The 22,314-nt window shown below is 38.0% G+C and overlaps 1 protein-coding gene across 2 annotated transcripts in view; it reads left to right on the forward strand.

Annotated features, from left to right (window-relative positions):
• LOC121628731 (protein kinase C beta type-like) overlaps nucleotides 1-22,314 on the forward strand; it is a 108,266-nt gene that overhangs the window by 61,994 nt on the left and 23,958 nt on the right. For both annotated transcript variants that reach the window (XM_041968038.1, XM_041968029.1), the window contains exons 9-15: nucleotides 1,247-1,390; nucleotides 8,350-8,523; nucleotides 10,528-10,619; nucleotides 12,975-13,037; nucleotides 14,362-14,500; nucleotides 14,772-14,852; nucleotides 16,752-16,859. In XM_041968038.1, the coding sequence (XP_041823972.1) occupies nucleotides 1,247-1,390; nucleotides 8,350-8,523; nucleotides 10,528-10,619; nucleotides 12,975-13,037; nucleotides 14,362-14,500; nucleotides 14,772-14,852; nucleotides 16,752-16,859 (801 nt within the window). The remainder of the gene's footprint in view (nucleotides 1-1,246; nucleotides 1,391-8,349; nucleotides 8,524-10,527; nucleotides 10,620-12,974; nucleotides 13,038-14,361; nucleotides 14,501-14,771; nucleotides 14,853-16,751; nucleotides 16,860-22,314) is intronic.

The following is a 22,314-nucleotide window of genomic DNA, read 5'->3' on the forward strand; positions in this document are numbered from 1 at the left end:
TAAAACACGGAGATGGTGGTATAGTGATTGGGGCCTCTTTTGCTGCATCTTGATCAGAAGTAAAGAAAAATACCAGAACATCTTTAGCTTGAATTGAATGTTATAACTAACTGGGTCATGCAGCAAGTAATTGAGGCATCATCTCATCACACACAACCAACAAAACAAGAGTTGATCCACCAAAGAAGGTTTACAGAAAGTTCTGACTTATTCTGCTATGGAGGAATCCCAGCAGCAAAATCACAGAGCTGAATACGTAAAGAGGAATGGACTTAAATTACATAAAGGTTTATTTTTCACAAGAGGGGGAAATTAGATTCTAAAAGACAAGCTTTGGAAAGTTTTGCCACTCATAATACTTTTTAAAATGAGGTTCTTGTTTCCTATTTTCAGCAACTTGTGTAAAAAAAATAAAAAAGTCTATGCTTTAGGTCATATTTATGCAAAACGTAGAGACTTCTAATCAAATGAAAAGAAAACAGAAAAGAAAGCTGTTTTAAGATTTAAAATTTAACCTCCTGTTCACATTTTATATTGTTTTGGTAAAAGCCAAAACTGTTTTTACAAAATATTCAAATTTAAGCTCCGCTGCTTGAGTTGTTAAAAAATCCCCAAAACAAGCACATCTAATCACATCACTCACTTTATAGTGATCATTTTTCTGATGATGCTTTATAATGCATAGGAGATGACTTGGACACATGGCTGCAGAAGGAGCATCATTAATCTCTAAAAGCTTTCAGAATTTTGGTTTGGTGTTCTAACAAATACCTCCACCCATTCCTTTGTGTGTGTTTGTGGAACAACAGATGGAGACAGCTAATGCCTTTTATCCACTGAGTCGAGAATCATATGGGTTGCATCGCACATTTGCACAACTTACACAACTTACACAACAGACGGTGTGAAGATAGGAAGAGTGTTTGGAAGCTTCCCTTTTTCCAGAAGTGGCAGTGGAGACATGCTGCAACAGCACTGGATAAAAAAAGTGCATAAAGCCTTTATCTGGATGAGCAGTTTGAGATAAGATAAGAAAAGGGAGATGTACTCCACTGTACTTCAGTTCCTAGATCTGTGCATATTATTTTGGTTTATGTACTACGAACAGGCTAAAGGTGAATTGTAGTTTGTGGAAGTACGGAACAGGACTATATTAGAAGTTTCTTTTGACCAGGATGAAATGCCCAGAATGGGATCTCTTTGAATATGTAATGTTTTATACCCATTTCCTTTTTCATCTATCTAGAGGGCTAAAATCGCAGTGGGCAAGAACACAGAAGGAAAGTCTGCAAATGCTGCCTCCCGGTTCGACTCCAATGGCAACCAAGATCGCATAAGGCTGTCTGACTTTAACTTTCTGATGGTACTTGGAAAGGGCAGCTTTGGTAAGGTAAGGGTCCCTTTTATGTGATTCATAATTACTCAAAGCTAGTATTTTGTGTAGCATAAAAGATATATTTTATATGCATTTGCCAGAAAAGTGCCATTGTGGCACTTTTCAGTCCAATACTCCTAAAGAACATGTTGTGAGGCAGCCATCATGCATATGCAAAGACAATTTTTTAAATTGTGTACTATAGTAAATACCTCTGGGAGTCAGGCTGACTGACAGCTTTACATCTGCAAACAAAGATTAAAGGAAAAGGAAGAAAAATAGAGGCAGAAAGAATTAAAGAAGATGAAGCACAGGTAGACAGAGATGGATGAAGGGAAAGAGGCAGAGAAGATGACATGACACGTGGTGAGAGTGATGAAAGCAGAAGAAGACGGCGATGAGATCCATGGTGACAAGGTTGACATGAATGGATTGAAAGAGGAAAAACACATAGTGAATGAAAATTCAGAGTGAGAATGAAACGGGGGGGGGGGGGGGGGGGGGGGGTGCTCAGTGAATGACTGGAAATTAAAGAAACAGAAAGAATGGAAGGATGTGGTGTGAAAGAAAAGACTGCGTAAGGATGTGCAGAGCAGCAACGTGAAGACAAACTGAAAGCTACATAAGAGCACTACAAAGAGGGAGGAAAAAAAAACAGTGAGGCCATTGTCTATGCATCAAACCTGTATGCTGGCCTCCTGTTTCCATGGTAACAGGCATTTAAAGCTACACTGATGCGTCACCACGGAGAGCCAGAGTTGAGGCTCGATCATTATTGGAATACCGGCCTTAAGCCTTCATGCACACATAACCACAGAATTGTGAAATATGCAGAAGTCTTCTGCTGGAGTGCGGACACAAATGTGCAGCCTGTGTTGAGGCGAACATGCTCGTCCACGCTCGCACACAGCAGTATGTTTTATGAATTCAGCTTGCTTTGCAGAGATGCTTAACCACATGCAGGAGCAGGCGCTCACGTGCACATCGTCATTTTAAAGCTTCCTGAGTTTGTGTGGGAGGCTGGTTCCTTCAGAGCTGCGCTTTCTCCACAGCGTCAGAGGACATCTACATTACAATCAGGCTGCTTACATTTCTCTGTAGAGATTTTTTTATAGTGTGAAATAAACACATACACACATCTCATGGGCAAAAGCAGGCAAGGGCATGTTTCAGTTTGATCAGGGTTGTCATTTCCTACACTCCCACAATGCAGAACAGGAGTCTGTAAGGACAAGTGCAAAGACACTAATACATGTATGAAATTGTATTTATGTTCTTATGTTACATGTATGCGTTTAACTACAGATACTGTCTGTGTCTGTGTGAATAGGTCTGATGTCAGCACCACTTTAACCCTCTGCTTGCTAACGCTTGTGACTGTTTTTCCCTGGAGGAATGCTTTTTTAAGCATTGGACATTAATATTAATGTTCCTCAAAAGTTCATTCAAACATATTCACAAAATGCACGGATAGAACTATAGTATGCATGTATTTATACTTGTCACAAGATTGGAAAGTACATTAAGTGGATGAGGTAAATGCAGAGCTTAGAGCTGTCTAACTACAGCATGTCATGTTTCCATGGAAGTTCATGTTAGCCTGATAGGTGTGCTGTGGTTGTGTACAACATAGCAGCGGTTAAACTTGTTGAACAGCTAGTGTGGAGGACTTCTAAAAGCTTCATACTTGGTTTCACTACAGCTGGGTTCACAGACTCCACCACCACCTCTTTGCTGTTTGTTCTGTGTGTGTGTCATAGAAAGGGGAAAGGCTGCAAATGCTGCTTAAAACATGCAGCATTTGCACATATTTATTTGGTATATCTGTACAGCCAGTCACAATCATGTGGCAGTAACTCAATGCTCATGTAGGCCTGGTCAAAGGAACAAACTGAGCATCAGAATTTCTTCTGAGGAAGAAATTAAATTTAAGTGACTTTGAACAAGGCATGGTTGTTGGTTCCAGATGGGCTGGTCTGAGTATTTCAGAAATTGGTGATATATTGGGATACTGGGACAGCCATCTCTATGGTTTACAGAGAATGGTTTGAAAAAGAGAAAATATAAGATAATATCATCCCTGAACACACATCACATCAAACCTTGAAGTAGATGGGCTACAGCAGCAGAAGACCATAGTGGGCATTTTCTGATAGCTACTTCCAGCAGGATAATGCGCCATGTCACAAAGTTCAAATCATCTCCAACTGGTTTATTAAACATAACAGTGAGTTCACTGTACTCCAATGGCATCCACAATCACCAGATCCCAATTCAGTTTCTATTAAGCATCTTTATCTCCACAGAAAACACACACTGGCTCAGTGGAAAAAGTGACTGCATGCACCATACTTAATGACAGTTTTAAATAATACAACATACTGCAGTTTCATGCAGTGTCTAAAGAGAGTCGTTTCATTGATTTTCCCTGGATAAACTCACTCTGCAAGGTCAGCAGAGAAAACACAGCAGCATCATTTATGTCACATGACAGCTAATATCCTCAGGACTGTGGTAAATGACCCTGAACAACTTTCTTGGATGAAACAGTGACACAACTCAGTTCATAGTGCACTTACTGAAAAAAAAGTGCAATCAAATTGACCACATTTAAAAGACGCTGATCATAAACTGGGAGGAAAATACATCAGATAGAAAAAGTGAACTGCAAAATGACTGCCTGTTAAATTAGTCATCACAGGTGGTTCAGTCTGCTGAGATATTAAATTTTTGATCAAACTCTGTGGTTTAAACTCTTGTTTCTTTTGTGCTGATCTTGTCCTTGTTGTTGTGTTAAATGAACTTTTGGCCAGATGGTGTCCTTCCTTTTTGTTTCAGCTTTAAAGGGTTTGTATTTACATAAAGTCACACTGCCACCATATGCCCTCAGTCCATTCATACACACACAAACACACACACACTTACATTTTTGTTCAAGTTTAGCAGAGGATACCAACTCTGATAGAACTTCAATAGATTTTAATGTTGCAGCTTTTTAAAACTGTGGCTACCCTCTTACACACATGTAAATAACTATATTTCTTTGTCCATCTGTGCTGCAATCCCAGTAGTATGCTGAACCCAGTAACCCCGCTACATTATCATACCTGAATATGTATAAGACATAAACAGCCAAGTTGCGAAGTGTCTGATCTCACTGGGATAGAAATGAAAATCAGCCCCTTAAGCCCCAGGCTAAATGTGAAGCTTCCACCTATAAAACATCATCTAAGTCAGCTTCCCAAACGAAATGATTTTGGGCTCTGTGGTTAGTGGACATTAGGTTTCTTTATTCCCATCACTGAATGATGTTAAGATCTGAAAAACTCAATAAAACTAGACCCTTAACTTCCACCAAATCAAAGCCGTAACTCACACAATACATTTCAGGCTTGTAACAGTGAGCCAATGTTTGCTATGCTAGATTATTGAACCTGCTGATTTATCCAGTATGTTGAAACAAAAATAAAGCACATAACAATTTTACATAGATTTAAACACAGTAGCCCTGTGTGGCTTCCTCAGTTAATGTTCAGTATATTCAAGTTTGCATCAGTGTCATTTTCTATGATAAATGCAGTCGGACTTTCTAGAGTTCCCCAGAGTGGAAGGAGTACAAGCAGTTTTGCCATCTTAGCAACTTTGTCGCTATATTTAGCAAGTTTTCAGTCTTTTTTTCCAAAAACGATTAGCGACAATTCTAGCGGCTTTTTCTGGTATTATTGGAGACTTTTGGAGACTGACGTGAAAGAATGTATTGTAGCGGCCACTAACAAGATGGAAGGATACATATTCACAAAGTACCTACGCCACAGAGCGGTCTTTGAGGTGGAACTTCAACTTGCTGTAGGTTGTGACAGCTGCAGGAAGTGCCGCTGCTATGATTTAAGCTGGTGTCTGTCGCCAGATCAGGATCAGCAGGTAGAGAATAAAGTCCTGTGTTAATTTTACTCCCCTCAAAAGCACAAATCTGTACAGTTGCAGCAATATTTCCTCTAAAGCTGTGTAAAAGTCTAAAACTAGTCTAAAAAGTTAAAAGTACTGTAACATGTTGCAGACTCCTAATTAAAAAACAAACTACACTTAATAAAACTGAACTAAAAAAACTAAGAAAATAATAACCTAATAATTTATTTTTATTTTATTGTACTATTATCATTATTATGTTTTGCTGTTCTAAAATTTTTAGGTTGTCTTTTTGTCAAGTTTTGCCTCTCCCACAATTTTCCTCACCATGGCAGCATCCTAACTATATGTACCATGTTGATTATGCAAATTAGATGATGATGTCATTTAGCAACTTTTAGGACAGCCAATAGCTACTTTTCTTACTGAGGAGTTGGCAACAGTTAGTATAAGTTACTCTCATTGCATGAGATCATGACACACAAGTGTGTTTGTACATCATTAAGCTAACACCCATCTGCAGCAGTTTAGAATGATTTATTATGTTTTTTTTACTGTATTTGGGGCACATGTTGAGTGTTTACAGACATAAAGACTAAGCTGTGGTCTTTCTAAGATCTAGATTAGCATGTTGTTCCAGAAGAGTGCTACAAAACATCAATAAATCTCTTTAATCAGTTAGCTAAAATCATCTTAAGTGACATGGCTTACACTCTGATTTAATATGATTATTAGTAAAAGAAAAAGGTTAAAATGTGCTGCTAAATTCAATCTTTCCTTGTTGAATTTTCTGAACTCAAATCAAAGCTTTGTAGAAGCTACAAACTCGCAACGCTAACCGTGTGATTGCATTCTTTGTGCATGTCAGATGCCATGTTTTAAGATAAAATGAATGTGTTCTGCTTTCATTTCCTAATATAGAGAATAAATAATCACACTATCTACCGCTAAAATATAAAAAGACCTTTTAGCCAGGTTAGCAACAACACTATCTTGCTAGGTCTGCCGTTGACTTGTAAACAAATAGGAAGTCGGTGTATAATCTCATGCTGTACAAGCTAACATTGCAAGCTAACAATCCCCGTTTTACAATCCACACAAAAACATTAGCTAGAGAAAGCCAACATCTTCACATTAAAAGCCATTTTTTAAATAAGTTCTTGCTCAGTACCTAAAACCGCCTCTGCATGTGGACAACGGGCTCAAACACACAGAAATACATGGGCATATTTAATACGGGGCCATAGACTCATCTGACTCTCAGCAAGAAAGTGAGTTGTGACCTTGGACCTGGCCACAATCCTTCTTGAATTTTTATGAGATGACCTGCAAGCAGTCTTGACCCTCATTTGACTGTTATTTACAACATATCCTCTCCTGTCCTCATATGCTCAGGAAAGAGGGTATGAAGTTATTAGAGAAAAAAATCCAGTACTGGAAAAAAGAAAGAGATAAAATCAAAAACCAAAGAGGAAAATAGAATGCAATAGGCAAGAGAAAATGAGAAGCGAAAACAATATATTCTCTACATTTTCAGTGAGTGTAGTATTATCTTGAACTTGGCTGTAGAGTAGTTATATAGAAGGAAACATACAAGACATAACCACACACACAGCAAGTGCTCATCTTGTTGGCATTTTAAAAATGAGTGAACCTCTGCATGTTTCACAGATGTCACAGTTACAGATTCTGATAAAAAAATAATATCCTAAAAACATTACTGCTGCCCGTCTCTTCCTCGGTTGTTTTTTTCTCTCTTTCATTACCTTGTGCCATGCTTGTACGGTATTTTACAGTACGTTCTCTTATTTCTAAATCCCGTTCTCCATCCCACTGTTCTTTATCTCGAACTGGCCCCAAACCATGTGCTCGGTTGTTCCTGAAAATTAATTTCAATATAATCCCTAAATCTTGTCTCTTTCTTTTCTTCATATTTCTTCTTGGTGTCTGTAATGTTCGTGAAAGGCAACAAAAAACCACACAGCTTGATTCAAACAGCCAGTGAATCTTTCTAACTGTGTCAAAATAATATGAAGAACTTTGATACCAGCTAAAAATCAGCTTTGTACACACTTTACATTCAGATAAAGAGTGTTAGATAATCTTTTCAAACAGTTTCCATTCTCTCACAGAACATCCCCATGCAGGTAATAACAGCTGATGCAGAACAGAAACCCCTTAATAATCTTTAATTAATATATTCTTGATTTACTATTGATAGAATCGATATCTTCTGCTGCTACCTAATTCTCTGCTATTGTTCTAATGTGTTCGGCTCTCTCATAATGAAAAAGAAAATGTAAAAGTGGGATTAATATTCTAAAATCTATCTTGCACCTTTTATCACATGTTCTTGGAAAGACTCAGTTTTAGCTCCAGTCTTTGTAAGCCCCTCTATCTGAAAGGAGCCTTCTGCTGTTTTTAGCTGGGTAGTCATTCTTTCTTTTCATTCGTAGAACACTTCCCAAGCTATTCAGGTCATATGGAAATGTGTTAGAAGGTGATGGAGATACAAAATGAAGGAAACACCTGAATCAAATAGAGGTTTTTCTGGCAATTGTCTCCTGTAAGGGAGAAAATCTTTGTTTGATTTTGACTTTGTAACTTTCTTTTTAATCTGAGATGTAGCTTAGACCCCAGAATCTGGTGAATTGCAAGATAAACTGCAGGCAAAAATCTGTCCAGATGTCATGTAGGAGACATTTATACTCAACGTCTCTCTGTCCTTGATTCTTCTACTTTTCATTTCCCTCTGGTTTGGTCTCATTCAGTGGCATCTTGAAAAATTACAAATTTATTTTCTCCTCTCATGACCCTTTTCTTTTTGTTTCCCTTTTCACTCTCTAATAAAACCATACAAGAACCTGTCCTTCATCATCTCCGCATCCTCTAAAATATGACTGCTTACTCCTCTCCACCTTTTTTTTCCATTTTTTCTCCTTTCTCCTCTGCTCAGTTCTTTTCAATGTTGCATAAAGCCATGACAGATTTTTGAATATTGATAAATCTTTCTTCCTTACATTTCTTCTTTGTACCCCCTTTCCCATGCCTTTTGTCTTCCTCTCTAGGTGATGCTGGCAGAACGTAAAGGGACAGAGGAGCTGTATGCCATAAAGGTTCTGAAAAAAGATGTTGTGATCCAGGATGATGACGTGGAGTGCACCATGGTGGAGAAGAGAGTGTTAGCTTTGTCTGGAAAGCCTCCGTTCTTAACACAGCTGCACTCAACCTTTCAGACTATGGTGGGTTGGCCAACATGTTCTAACACTGGCTGTTTATATCAAGCATTGTTTTTTCTTTGCATAAAAACCACGTTGTCTGACAATCTGTTATCAATTAAAGGAAATGTGCAGTAAGAATGTGAACATCTCAGGCATTGGTAAGACCAAGGGTACACACATTCTTAAAACAAGTTAACCCTGATATGGTAAAGAAGAGATCTGACACAATTGATTATAAACAAAATAGGTAATTAATTACATTAAAATACCTTTGAATTAATTTTAGGAGGTATTTTTAGGTACAAGACTGGTTCACGTGCTGCTTTAGGTTTCCAAAGGTTGTTTAAGAAAACAGCCAACAACCTCCTTTCAGCAATTTTTGTTCTTTTCATGACTCCAGAACTGAGCTCTTCAGATAAAACACACTTAACATTTAGTAAAACTGGGCTTCTTTTTCACCCATTGCTGTCACTGTTGTGATCGTTTGTTTGTGGTGCAAATAAATTGCTAAAATCGATGCAAGAAAGTCAGTTTTGTACGCAGTGGATGCGATTTAAAATAAAGGAGCATGCATTTGTAAAGTTTTATAAATCTACTGAGAAGAACGCACATGGACATTTATGCACACAGTTTTAATCATGAAACTACATCCAGTTTTATGCATGTGGCATGTGGTGTATAATCCTTGGAATTTGGTCGCATCGCTGACAAATACAAACATTTTGCCCTATAATGTCACTTTTATGCATTTATTCTATTTAGCTATTAATATTCACAGCATGTGGAGTTTGCATTGGTAATGGACAAAATAACATATCTTTGAAAAAACAAAAATATTTTGTGCATTTCAAGGATTTCAGATTCTAGATGGAATTTTTATGAGCAATTGTTTAATTGGAAAATATGTGGGTTGGTATTAACAAACAAGGGCACACATCCCAACACACACAATGAAAAGAATCTAAAATTAGTAAACTGAAGCAGCACCCCTTGCAAGTCTCTACATTGTCAAGGTGCATGTAACGGAAGTTAGTGTGGCATCCAGCTGAAGGGCTCATGATGACCACTGTGGTCTCAACAGAAGCTACTGTCACCAGCTCACAGCTGGAATGCACAGCCTGAATTCATATTTGATTCATGCTCAACTTGTGATGTATAATCCGTATTACACTAAAAATGAGTCAACAGAGGAGTAAATATAGCTCTCTGGTTTCATGCATGGCCTTCAGTGCATGCCCCTTAATTTCACATACCACAAACATACTCATCTGTCCATGTCCTGCTTGATTTGTGATGTGCTGTCAATCGGCTTGAAGTCGTCGTTAAAAACACACAAATAACTCTGGCCTGGATACACAAACGATAATTGAGTGTGTTAATCCTGACTGTAACTAATTCTCTGACCAGAGGAAGGCTTTTGTCCATGCAATTTAGTATACGGTTATTAAACGCAGGCAATTATAACAGCTATGCATTCACATATACATACTGCACATTATTTGTAGTGCACACATGTAAATACAATTTAATCACATACACTTAAACACACACACACAGGATGCATGTAATGCACTCAGACAGCTGCTCATAAGACTTATCAGGCAGTGCAGACCTTAACACACAGAGCTGAACTTTATTTTCTTCAGAAGAACACACACACAAACGGTTATATACTAAATCCCTCCACATTTTCTCACAAACTGCACCTTATTGGCAATTTCTGTAGATAATGGAAGACAGTAAGTTCTTAAATTGATGTTATTGAGTTCTCCTAGTGGAAGACTGATTGGACACACTAACAATAACCCAGTGATCTCTTTCTCCCCGCCATCTTTCCAACCTTTTTTGATTTTTGTCCCCCTATATTCACTCTCTCAGTTATTTATTTTTTTTCTGCATCCCTCCTTTTTTGCCTGATATGACAAGACCACCTCTGGACAACCTTCACTGTAATTTACAATCTTTTTCTCACTATGAGTCACTCTGTGTACTTTTTGACCTGTGTGTCTTTGTGTCTCTCCTTAGGACCGCTTGTATTTTGTCATGGAGTACATAAATGGTGGAGATCTCATGTATCAGATACAGCAGGTTGGCAAATTCAAAGAGCCCCATGCTGTGTGAGTACATATATACACACTCACACATCTTTCTTATGTAAAATTTCAGCATAAAGCAGATACAGTTTAATTATGCTTTGTTTTGCTTAATGAGCAAACTAACGGTGTGCTGCTTAATGAGTCTCTTAAGCTGGGAAGATAAGCATCAAGTGCATGTGTGTGATACAACTGTGAAAACAGTATCCACATGGAAAAAATGACCCTCCAACTGGAGCTTTTCTGCGCCCCAGGTGCACAGCACAGTGTCCATGACCAAGAAAACCTGCTTAACAGAGAACATAAATACTCCTCGTCCACATTTGCTTGCCCCTGTCTGAGACAGAGAGGGCTGAGACATATCTGATATTTCCTCTGCTTTGATTGGTCCTTTTTAGCTAAATTCATTTTAAGTTATTTTAAAAAATATTCCCCATATAAAAACTTGCATTGCTGTGCACACAGGAAGTGGAATGATTGTATTGGGGAACTAATATTCTCCACATTCCCTTTAATTATGGTACTTCGGCCACCACTGTTATTACACCTAGCATGACTATGAATTGAAAGGAAATTATATTTCTTTAATTATACACAAACCCCAAAGTGACACCAAATTTATTGTGTAAATAAAAAAAAATCCTATGATTTACCAAAAATAGAAATAAGTTAAGGATAAAGGATAAGAGCAAGTTAAGTGACAGGTACACAGCAGATTTCTTCCTAAAGAAGTCCCTCTCTCCTGGCACAGAGTCACTGTAAAAGGTTATTACTGTAGGGACAAAAGGACTTCCTGTACCAGCCCTTATTGCAGTGAAGTTGAAGAAGCCTCTGGCTGAAGACGTTCCATTATTTAATCAATATTTTATGTGAAGGTTGTGGAGTGCACCCGCTTTTTGTTCATCAACCTGTGGCACATTTTTTAATCCTTAATTGTAATGCCAGTGTTTTGTTTTTTTGTTGTTTTTTTCTGCACAGCTCTATGACTATTACTATAACAACCATTACAGCTCCTACAACTAACTACAGATTACTGTTTCAACCACTTGACTGATGCAATTTATAAACTCAGATTTTTTTATGCAACTACTGCCCTTACAATTGTGTTACTCAGCTTCTCTTACTATAGTTTGTGTTACTGTAATTGGACTGGGGTTCAGAACAATATATTTTCCAATCAAGGGGTAAAAATTTAAATAAAAAGGAAATTAAAGACCAGGTGTTTTGAGGGAAGGAGGCTTAAGCATTAACTTCCCTGTGCTTGCAGGTATATGTTTGTGCATGCGGAACAGCAGGGCTCCCACTGGATGATTCTCTCCAGTGCCCTGGTATCACATACACATGTCTGTTTTTGCATGTACACTTTCTGAGACTAACTAAACAGCTTGCATCAGCAGTTTAATTGTTCAGGTGATGGATGAACAATCCTAGCAGAGCCTGGGGGTAAAATGTAATGTTTGCCCTTAGTCAAGTTCCTGCTTTGAAGAACTTCAAAGATATCGAAGTATTCCAGCAGTTCCACAAAGTTTTTGGTATGTGCTACTGCTTGGCCTTGAAAACCGTAGAATGTAATTACGGTGACTGGTGAGGTGATGGATGTCGAACAGAATCAGTGAGAGGGAAAGCACGAGTCTGTGTAAGTATTTCCCAAAAGTCAACAGTTTGTAGAACCTGCTGTCTTATTGGGTATGTATACACTCACCATATTTGGTCCAACTTGCCAGTTCTGGGCATTTAGAACTGGTAGCATAGAGTCAACAAGGTCTTAAAGCATTCCTTGGAGATTTTGCTCCATACTGACATGACAGCATCAAACAGTTGCACATCCATGATGAGAATCTCATTCCACCAGATCCCAAAGCCACTCTGGTGGATTGAGATCTGGTGACTGTGGAGGCCATTGGAGTCCAGTGAACTCATTGTAATGTTCAAGAAGCTAGTTTGAGATGATTTAAGCTTTGTGACATGGTGCATTATCCTGCGTTAGGTTGCCATCAGAAGATGGCTGTGGTCATACAAGGTTGGACATGGTCGGCAAATGATGACAGTGAACAATGCTGTATGTAATTCTGATCACATAAAAAAAAAAAAATCTAATAGTCACCAAAAAGATCCTCCATATTCTGCACCTACCTCCACACATTCAGAATGCCCCCGACATCTTTTGTGTGCACATGCAAACATGGCTGACTGCGTGGTCAGTGTGTCGAGACTCCTCCTGTTGATCTTATCAGCTGCTCTCCGGCCTTGAGCAGACAGCACTGACCTTTAATGCTGACACACACACACACACACAAATTATCTCTGCTTTTCCATTGTTCTTTCTTGCAGCCTCCATCTAATTTGTGCTGTTGTTTCTCTTGTGTGTGTGTTTTGTAGATTCTATGCTGCTGAGATAGCCATTGGTCTTTTCTTCCTGCATTCAAAGGGCATCATCTACAGGTAACATTCATACCAAACGTACTAAATAAACAACAAATAATAATAAATAAAAAAAGAAAAAAAACATGGGTAACATAAAATCAGGCTTCCGGGCAGAAATTAAAGGTGTTATATTCATATATAATGACCTCCATTAGATGGAAGGAGAAAATAAGCTGCATTAATTTCATGCAGCGGTATATTTATGATGCTCACTTCTTCATTTTAAACCCAGAACAGCTCAGGACATCTTAAGCTGTCCTGTACTTCAGGGACAAAAATATTTATAACATAAATTCCTCTATAAGCTCATTAAAAAGCTGTGATGTTTTCTGTCCCAAATGAGTTGAGATAGAGTTTTGAAATTAGTTTTATTCAGCAAAATCTCATCAGACAATGATGAGGTAATAAAAAAACTCTAGTAAACACATAAATATAAAATTCCGACTTAAAAGCTGATGACTTTTGTTCCCTAAACAGCACACTGTGGGGTTTTATTCATCACTAGCCCTTTTAAAGCAACACTACATAACTTTCCAACCTTAAAACTCTGTGCTTCCGACTTGTTTTGATGGCTCATTATGTACATTCCTGTAGCAGCCATTGCCCTGCAGCATCCCAGGCTGAAAAACATAATTTCACAACTTTGTGTTCCAGCCCGGAGCATCTCATTATGTTTTGCTTTATGAGACCACGTCACATGCCAGCAACTGACTATCAACACACTGAATGTTTTGGATGTACACCATGGCTGTTTCAGCAAAGTCACCCACATTATCTGAGGAAGTAAGGAAAAGAAAGAGAAAGAGTGACAGAGCAAGAGATAAGACAGGAGTCAGTATCGGACTGACTTTTACTCACTGAACAGAGCTCAAAGAAGAGACAGGATGCAAGACGGATGCTGATTAGCCATTATTGGTAGATGCCAATGTGCAAAAAACTTTCAAAGTTCAGTATTGCCACTTTAAATTAGTTAGTTCTTACAATTTTTTATCAGCAGGCAAACAATGTGAACAATCCAGTTTAAAATTTTATTTTGACTTTTAGCTTTTTTGTTTTTTTTAAGAAGAAAAATACATTACTGATAAATTTTAAAATACAAAAACATTTGATGAGTAGGATTCAATCTGAACACAGTTCATTCTTCGGAAAAATTCTACAGGCTTGAGCTTAATAGCCCAAGTTAAGATCAGTGAAGAACAGTGGTGTGAAGATGTTTTTTTTTTTCTTCTTACTTCTTTTTGTTATTAACATTTTCAGAATCCCAGCTGTAAATCCAAGTCTCACTGTATATGTTAACTCCCACTAATACAAAACCACTGACATTGTTTCACACCTTGTGCAGGGACCTGAAGCTGGACAATGTCATGCTGGACTGTGAGGGTCACATTAAGGTTGCAGACTTTGGCATGTGTAAAGAAAATATGCTTGATGGAGTCACCACCAAAACCTTCTGTGGAACACCAGACTACATCGCTCCTGAGGTATGGACGTGTGATGTGTAAGAGGGTGAGAGTGGTTGGATAAGTTGAGTTTGTTGTTTATTTATATTGCTAATATTTAATAACAGTCTTTATTAGAGCTTCAACATGACATTGGTGCATTTCATAATTAGCCATTATTAAATGTTGGCCTTTGATTTTTATTTTTCTTTGATTGATTTTAGGTGCTGTTTTATGAAGTATTCTTTGTTTTAAAAATTACCTTTCCTCATGATGACTGCAAGTTTCGCTAACAAAGTATTTCACATTTCAGATCATAGCCTACCAACCTTATGGGAAATCTGTGGACTGGTGGGCCTTTGGAGTTTTGCTCTATGAGATGTTGGCTGGACAGGTTGGTCTGCATGTGTCAGCGTGTGGATTTTATTAAAATGTACTTATAAAACACAGTTGCATAAATAACAGAAACAAAGACTCTCGAGTACTGCCTTTAAAATGTGATATTGTGTAATCATATTTGCTTTTAAATCCCATAATGAGATTTTATCTCTTGGCATTAAGACTCGTAAAGAAAAGATGTGACATTTTCAACTGGAAGTATCTCATTTGGAGTGGACATTGCAAATTTAGCTGGGTCAAAGGGGGCATCTTATGCAAAGATTTACAAGAGATATAATTGCAGTTGCAACCCTCTGTGTGTCTAGAGCCCCACACAGTATGATAAAAGACCATAACCCTGTGCTTAATGCTTTACATCACTACAAGATTAAACAAAATGCATTTTTAAAATCCAGATTTTTCTATCGTGACATCATCTGATAAAGTGCCACATGCAGTACAAGATAAAAGTTAGGCCCGGTACACACATAAGGATTTTTTAAATCTGATGAGATTTTTTTATCTGTTCGAGACCTCACACGTGAAAATAAAAAATCAGGCATTTAACAGTGTTGATCATAATGTGTGTGGTGTGCTCCGATAATCTAATCACAGAATAACACACACATAACGATGCTGGCCCGCAAGTGATCTACAATCTAGTCCTCCGAGCCAGACATCTCCGTGACCAAATGTGACCTAACAAAAACAAAGAAGAAGAAACATAGCAACAGAAAACTAAGAAGATTACCATGGCAACAGCAGGAAAACACAACACCCAGCATGAAGAGGATGTACATAATGAAGTAATGATGCTGGTCTTGGGACTATTGTTAAGAGAAAAATCCTGAACTTAAAAAAACAACAGCCTGGAGACAGCGTGAACACGGACTCTATATGCTCCCTTGCGCCCCAGCCAGCTCGCTCTCTGATTGGCTACATTCCGTTCCACGTCACCATCGACTCAAGTCACAAATCAGAAGTCGTCGGCTTTACTTACACACATAAAGATTTTTGGTTATAAATATTATGAGACAATTGTCGGGATGAATTTGCTTGTAACACACCTCAGACCGATAATAATAATATGTTAATTTTATAGTAAAATCTCATAAGACTTAAGATAATGGGGCATTTGCCGTCTTTGGTCGGGAAGGGGGAAAATCAGGACAAAAGCAGCCCGATAATCTTTATGTGTGTACCTAGCCTTAGGTCAGACATACCCACTCCTTTTGAACAAGAATCTGTGTCCAAACCTTCAACAGATTCAGGCTGGTATGAGTTAAAGACAACAGCTAACACGATTACTTCAGGGGGGAAAAAAGGCCAGAAAAAAAATCACTTATTCACATTTAGCTCCCAAACTTTTAATATGTTGATTCATAGAAAGTCAGGCTAGTTTCCATGAGCTAATGTAGAGTAAGTAAACTATGTGTAGTGACCAGCAGATATTAATCTAAATAGCGTAGTGAGAGCGTGGTGAGAGAAAAGTTGGTTATTTCTCCAGTCAGCGAGTATTGTTATGAATAATCTCGAAGCAGCAATAACTCTAGGAACAGTTGCAATCAGTGCAGATTCAGATCTCCCCCTATAACTCATCAGCCACCTGAAACAAGCAAGAAAACCTTTTTGGGAAACTTTTCTCAGACTTTAGTATTTCCATTAACCTTTTTTAATACACATCTTCAAAATGTGCATTAAAAAAATGTTGGATTATTGAAAAAAAGTGATTTTATTTGGTATTTAAGCTGAAACTTGAAACATCCTGTGATGGGATTTTTATATTAATTTCTTAAGAGCTAGTATAATACCCTCCCTTAAAAATCCTGCACTTTTTTCATTCTTACTCATGTAGATAAAAATATTTTCAGTGATTCAATGCTCATACCTTCTATTTGTTCGCCTCTGCTTTCAGCCCCCATTTGATGGGGAGGATGAGGATGAGTTGTTTCAGTCCATCATGGAGCATCACGTCTCCTATCCCAAGTCGATGTCCAAAGAGGCTGTCGCTATTTGTAAAGGAGTGAGTGAACACACACACAGACACACACACACACACACATACATCAACCCTGCACATCTTCAAAGTCACAAACACAAACAGAAAAAGGGCGGGGAGGGAAATAAAATGGTTTGAGGCAAAAAAATTCAGAATAAGACGAGCAAGGCGGTGAATAAAAAACAGAGGAAGAAAAAACAAACATTTTCTCTATAATTAAAGATTGAAAAGGAACGTGTATTTGGAGTTAATCAGCGGAGTTCAGTCTTTCTGTCTGTCCTGCTTTGATATCACTCTCTGCCCCACTCTCCCAGCTATCCCTTGTTTTTTACATTGTGAATGTCCTCTATTTCTCATCACACACACACCACATTGGTCTAATAGCTTAAGCCTGTGCAGCATGCTCAGTTGGCTGTACAAACTCCCTCTTCAGAGTAGAGCGGCTAGTACTAAATGATGATCTGACACTTCCCAACTGGATTGAGCTGATGTGTGCCTGTATGTGGAAGCGTGTTCGCTGATTAATGCAACAAATGGAGTTAGTTTTCTTCATCAAACCCCCGTCTCAAACTCTTACCTCCAAGCTTCATATATATATATAGATATATATATATCTATATATATATAGACAAAGCTTTCACATCAGTCCACAGTGAATTAAGATACACATATTTATTTTGTCATACTCCCTCCTACCATATTTAAAGGCATTCATGGGCAAATTAATGACAGATCTGTTGACAGAGATAAACACACACACTAAACACACACACATACAAGCTGTATGTTATGTATTAGTGATGATTACTGGGTTGTAGAGCTACAACAGTAAATCTTCAGTGGAGCATGAACACTCGTCTCCGTCCACCCCCAGAGTTCCCACTGCGACCTGCTAACATTTCCTGGGTTAACTCTCTGTGTGTGTGTGTGTGTGTGTGTGTGTGTGTGTGTGTGTGTGTGTAGATAAACCCTCACTTTTTTAATGCTACAAGATATTTCCATTTTGATCAACCCCTCCCCCAAAAGGAAAAAAAGAATCACTCTATGGTTGGAGTTCATTTTGCACTATTTTCTCTGAAATCATTGCATTTTGTGGCAGGTTTTATCTCAGCTTATCTCAACATTTATTGTAACTTAAGACTAGGCTCTGCTAATTTAAAATGATGGACTAAACCTAAGATTTCTCTAACACTTCAGTCACTGAGGATGCACACAAAGCAATACTACAGGCACTGCTGAGTCATAGCTCTTCTTATGAGAGCATTCAGTGAAGCAGGGTTTTTTTGTGCATGAACACTACAGATGTGGGAAGTTTAACACCAGTGTAATGCTCAGCATGGAGATTTTCAGTAACAGAAGGTTTTTAGTCAAATTAAAAAGCAAGTTTACTCTTTGAAGCTTAAAACTAGATGCACTGTGTTTGATATCTTGTTTTCTCTGCCTTGCTTTGTTCCCAACAACTGCTGAATGTCAGATATAAAAATGGAAACAAGGAAGGTCAAACTAGCTCATTTAAATCACTCAATATTTTAAAAATAACCTTAAAGTTCTTAGAAATGATTAATGCTGATTAATTAGTGCCTTTACCAGCTCATCACATATAGATGAGCTGGAAAAACACAGGGAACCCTACAGTGTGACGTCACATCATTCAGGGTTCTCCACGACTGTCAAATATAATGTTATAAACTAATAGTGCCTTGCTAAGACAAATATGGACAAATAAATAATCCAAATAAAATGAATATGACTACAGTGATTCGTATAAATAGAGACTAAAATGCTGTATACCGCTGATGGGTAACGATTTCTGTCAGCTGCTTCGGTTGATCAGCCTAATGGCCTTCTGCTTTCATGTCAAATAGATGCCACTGAAGAATGAGTACATGTAGGCCTCACAGGCTCCCAACCAAGCATGTTAAGGCACCAAAAATATCAAACAATCTTCTCTAACAGTTCTTTGTCCATTCCAGCAAGAACATGTTAAATTTTTTCCAACATGTGCTGTGATCCATGGCTCATGAATGTGTGTGAGAGCACGTGTGCAGGAGTGATCAAAGACATTTCCGCTCCCCTGCTTGAACCCTGTTATGCATCCATATTTCATAGCAAGCAAAGGGTCTCACGCATACACACACATACAAACACACACACACACAAGCTTCTTCTGCAGTATATGTTGCAGTCACAGGAACAAGATGTCTTCAACTTCACTTGATTGTACAGCAAAGAGCAATTATTCCTGCTCATAAATACAAAAGGCAGATACGCACGAGAAGCATGTGCTGCAGCTGTTCCCTGTAACAGACAACTTTAGGTATTTAACCAAACCAAAGAGAAAGACTTATTATGTTGCTCTGCTTTTCAAATATGCCTTAAAATTGCTGCTCAAAATCCCTGAGAGAAAATAAATAAATAGTTTAAGGAAAGAAAACCAACATGGATAAGAAGAGAAGAGGCTGGGATGGTTGCTGGATGATCAGGTATGTGTGTGTATGATTGGGAAGGTGAGCGTTTATGTGTATGCCCGCACTTATCTCTAAGCAGGCAATGTGTTTGTGTGCATGTGTGTGCGCAGTGTAAGGTTGACTAACCTCTGGAAAATGTTATTCCAGCTCTAATGTAATGAGTTATGACTGCTGCCCCTGAGGGAGACACACCCCACTTACACACAAACAGACACACACACACACTCAAACTGACGTCACCATGTGTGGACAGACACTGTAAACGGTTCTTAATTACGCCTGCAGACAAGTGAAAGACAAAGAAAACAACAGTTTTTTTCCCAGAGGAGACAAATTTACCCAGATGGATAGTAGCAAAATGAAGGAAACAGATACAAGATCAAAATTAGAAAACACTCATTATTATGATTATAGTTTATAAACAAGAAGTGGCAGGAATAAGGGAAATTAAACTAATGATTTCAGAGGGCATGTCTGGGACATTAAAGCTCTGATTTAGACCTTTCTTGTTTGTTAAGGTTACGCCAGCTTCTTGGTTTGTATGAATGTTATGAGCCAAGACACCTACACATCAAAATGTATTCATTGAAAACCTGTGGAGCCCAGCCCAAAAAACTGCCCTGTAGTATTTGCTTATTGACACTTCAGCTGCTTGATATCAAGAAATTTCTTCATCCTCACCAGGATAAAAAGGTCCACTTGGTCCCTGAGTCAACACCACACATGTGCCTGGCTCAGTCTCCATTCAGAAAACAATGTAAAAAGTGTAAAAAGGCATGTAGAAGCTCAACACTTTTAATGACACAACATACAGACATTATTCTTTTCAGGAGCACCTCAGCTGTCAGATTATGAGGCTAAAATGATATAATATGAATGTATCAATAAATATAGTTCCATAAAGGCCAAGCAAAAAAAAAACATTATTTATTACTAACCCTACTTTGTAGAAATAACACACAGATCAATAATGACCAAGCCTTTTCTCATCTGCACATCATTCTGTCAAGTCTTGGCTTTCAGGAGAAAAAATATTGAAACAAGCACACAGTGGAAACTATTTACATATTTACACATTCTCCTCCAGTTGTTTTTAGCTATTTACAGTTATGCTACTATTTACCGTCTTTCCTCACAAAACCCACTCTAAGACATTTTTTTTGCACCACTGTGCATCAAAAACATCTCCTTGGCTTTATTCCAGCCATTCCAACCATTATTTTTATTCTTTTAAGGCAAACATCCAACTTTGTTGTCACTTGTCCACAGTTATCTGATTGGTTAAAAGTTTGACAGGAAGTGGCTTCATATTAAATTAGAAGTCTCTTAGCGACATAATTGTGATAGCATTTTTTTTTATTAAGAAAATGTGATATATGATATAAAATGTGATACCTATTGTGTTATCATGGATCACACTGTCATAAAGAGTCTCAGAGTAAACACTATGTTTTGTGGCTGGATTGTAAACCACATGGATTGGATGTAAAATGCATAGAAAACTTACGTATTTCACCAAACTTTTAGGCTATTAATGTTGCTACAGTTCCTGAGAAACTGTGGACTATAGAAGTGTTGATGCTCAAGGACTGGGTGATCTAGATCTCGTTTTAAGGGTTAAACTTTACATTACACACCATACCGTACCATACCATAGCATACCATACCATACCATACCATACCATACCATACCATACCATAGCATACCATACCATAGCATAGCATAGCATAGCATACCATACCATACCATACCATACCATAGCATACCATAGCATAGCATAGCATAGCATACCATAGCATAGCATAGCATAGCATGGCATAGCATACCAGACCATACTATACCATACCATAGCATAGCATAGCATAGCATAGCATACCATACCATACCATACCATAGCATAGCATAGCATAGCATACCATAGCATAGCATAGCATAGCATAGCATACCATTCCATACCATACCATAGCATACCATACCATACCATACCATACCATAGCATAGCATACCATACCATACCATACCATACCATAGCATACCATACCATAGCATAGCATAGCATAGCATAGCATAGCATAGCATAGCATGTCATGGCATAGCATACCAGACCATACTATACCATAGCATACCATAGCATAGCATAGCATAGCATAGCATAGCATACCATAGCATAGCATAGCATACCATACCATACCATACCATACCATAGCATACCATACCATACCATACCATACCATACCATACCATACCACATCATAGCATAGCATAGCATAGCATGGCATAGCATAGCATACCATACCATACCATACCATAGCATAGCATAGCATAGCATAGCATAGCATACCATACCATACCATAGCATACCATAGAATAGCATAGCATACCATACCATAGCATAGCATGGCATAGCATACCAGACCATACTATACCATACCATAGCATAGCATAGCATACCATACCATACCATACAATACCATACCATAGCATCTGTAAAACATTTTAAAAGTAACATAACAGCTGACCAAAGTGCTATACAATAAATGCAAAAAAAGAGAAACAAAACCATGAAAACACACTAATTGTTTTTTAAGATTCATATTATCAGTTATGTTAAGATCATCATAATGAGTATTTGATTATTTAGTTTGGCTCTCCTTAAACTGTTTGCTTAAAAATAAATAAGTTATACTGAGGATTAGTTTCCTGGCTTTCGGCTTCCTTGTTCAATTTTCATTCTACATGTTAGATAATGGACTAGGCTGATGCTCTGGTGCACTGAATTGGATTGTACGGCTTCATTCAGAGTGACAATAACACATGCAAAGTGTTAACAATGTTCAAGCTGCATCAGCTACTGAAGAATGAGCTCACATGCACAACATTCATGGGCATTAGAACAAGCAGGACAATAAGAGCAGGCATTACCCCTGTAGACATGCATTTTTCTTTGTAAAACGTGAACAGCTCCAGTTGAATTATACTTAACGGGCCATCAGGATGGGAAAAAGGGGTC

This window comes from Melanotaenia boesemani, chromosome 2 (assembly GCF_017639745.1).
Source record: "Melanotaenia boesemani isolate fMelBoe1 chromosome 2, fMelBoe1.pri, whole genome shotgun sequence".
Classification (NCBI taxonomy): Eukaryota; Metazoa; Chordata; class Actinopteri; order Atheriniformes; family Melanotaeniidae; genus Melanotaenia; species Melanotaenia boesemani.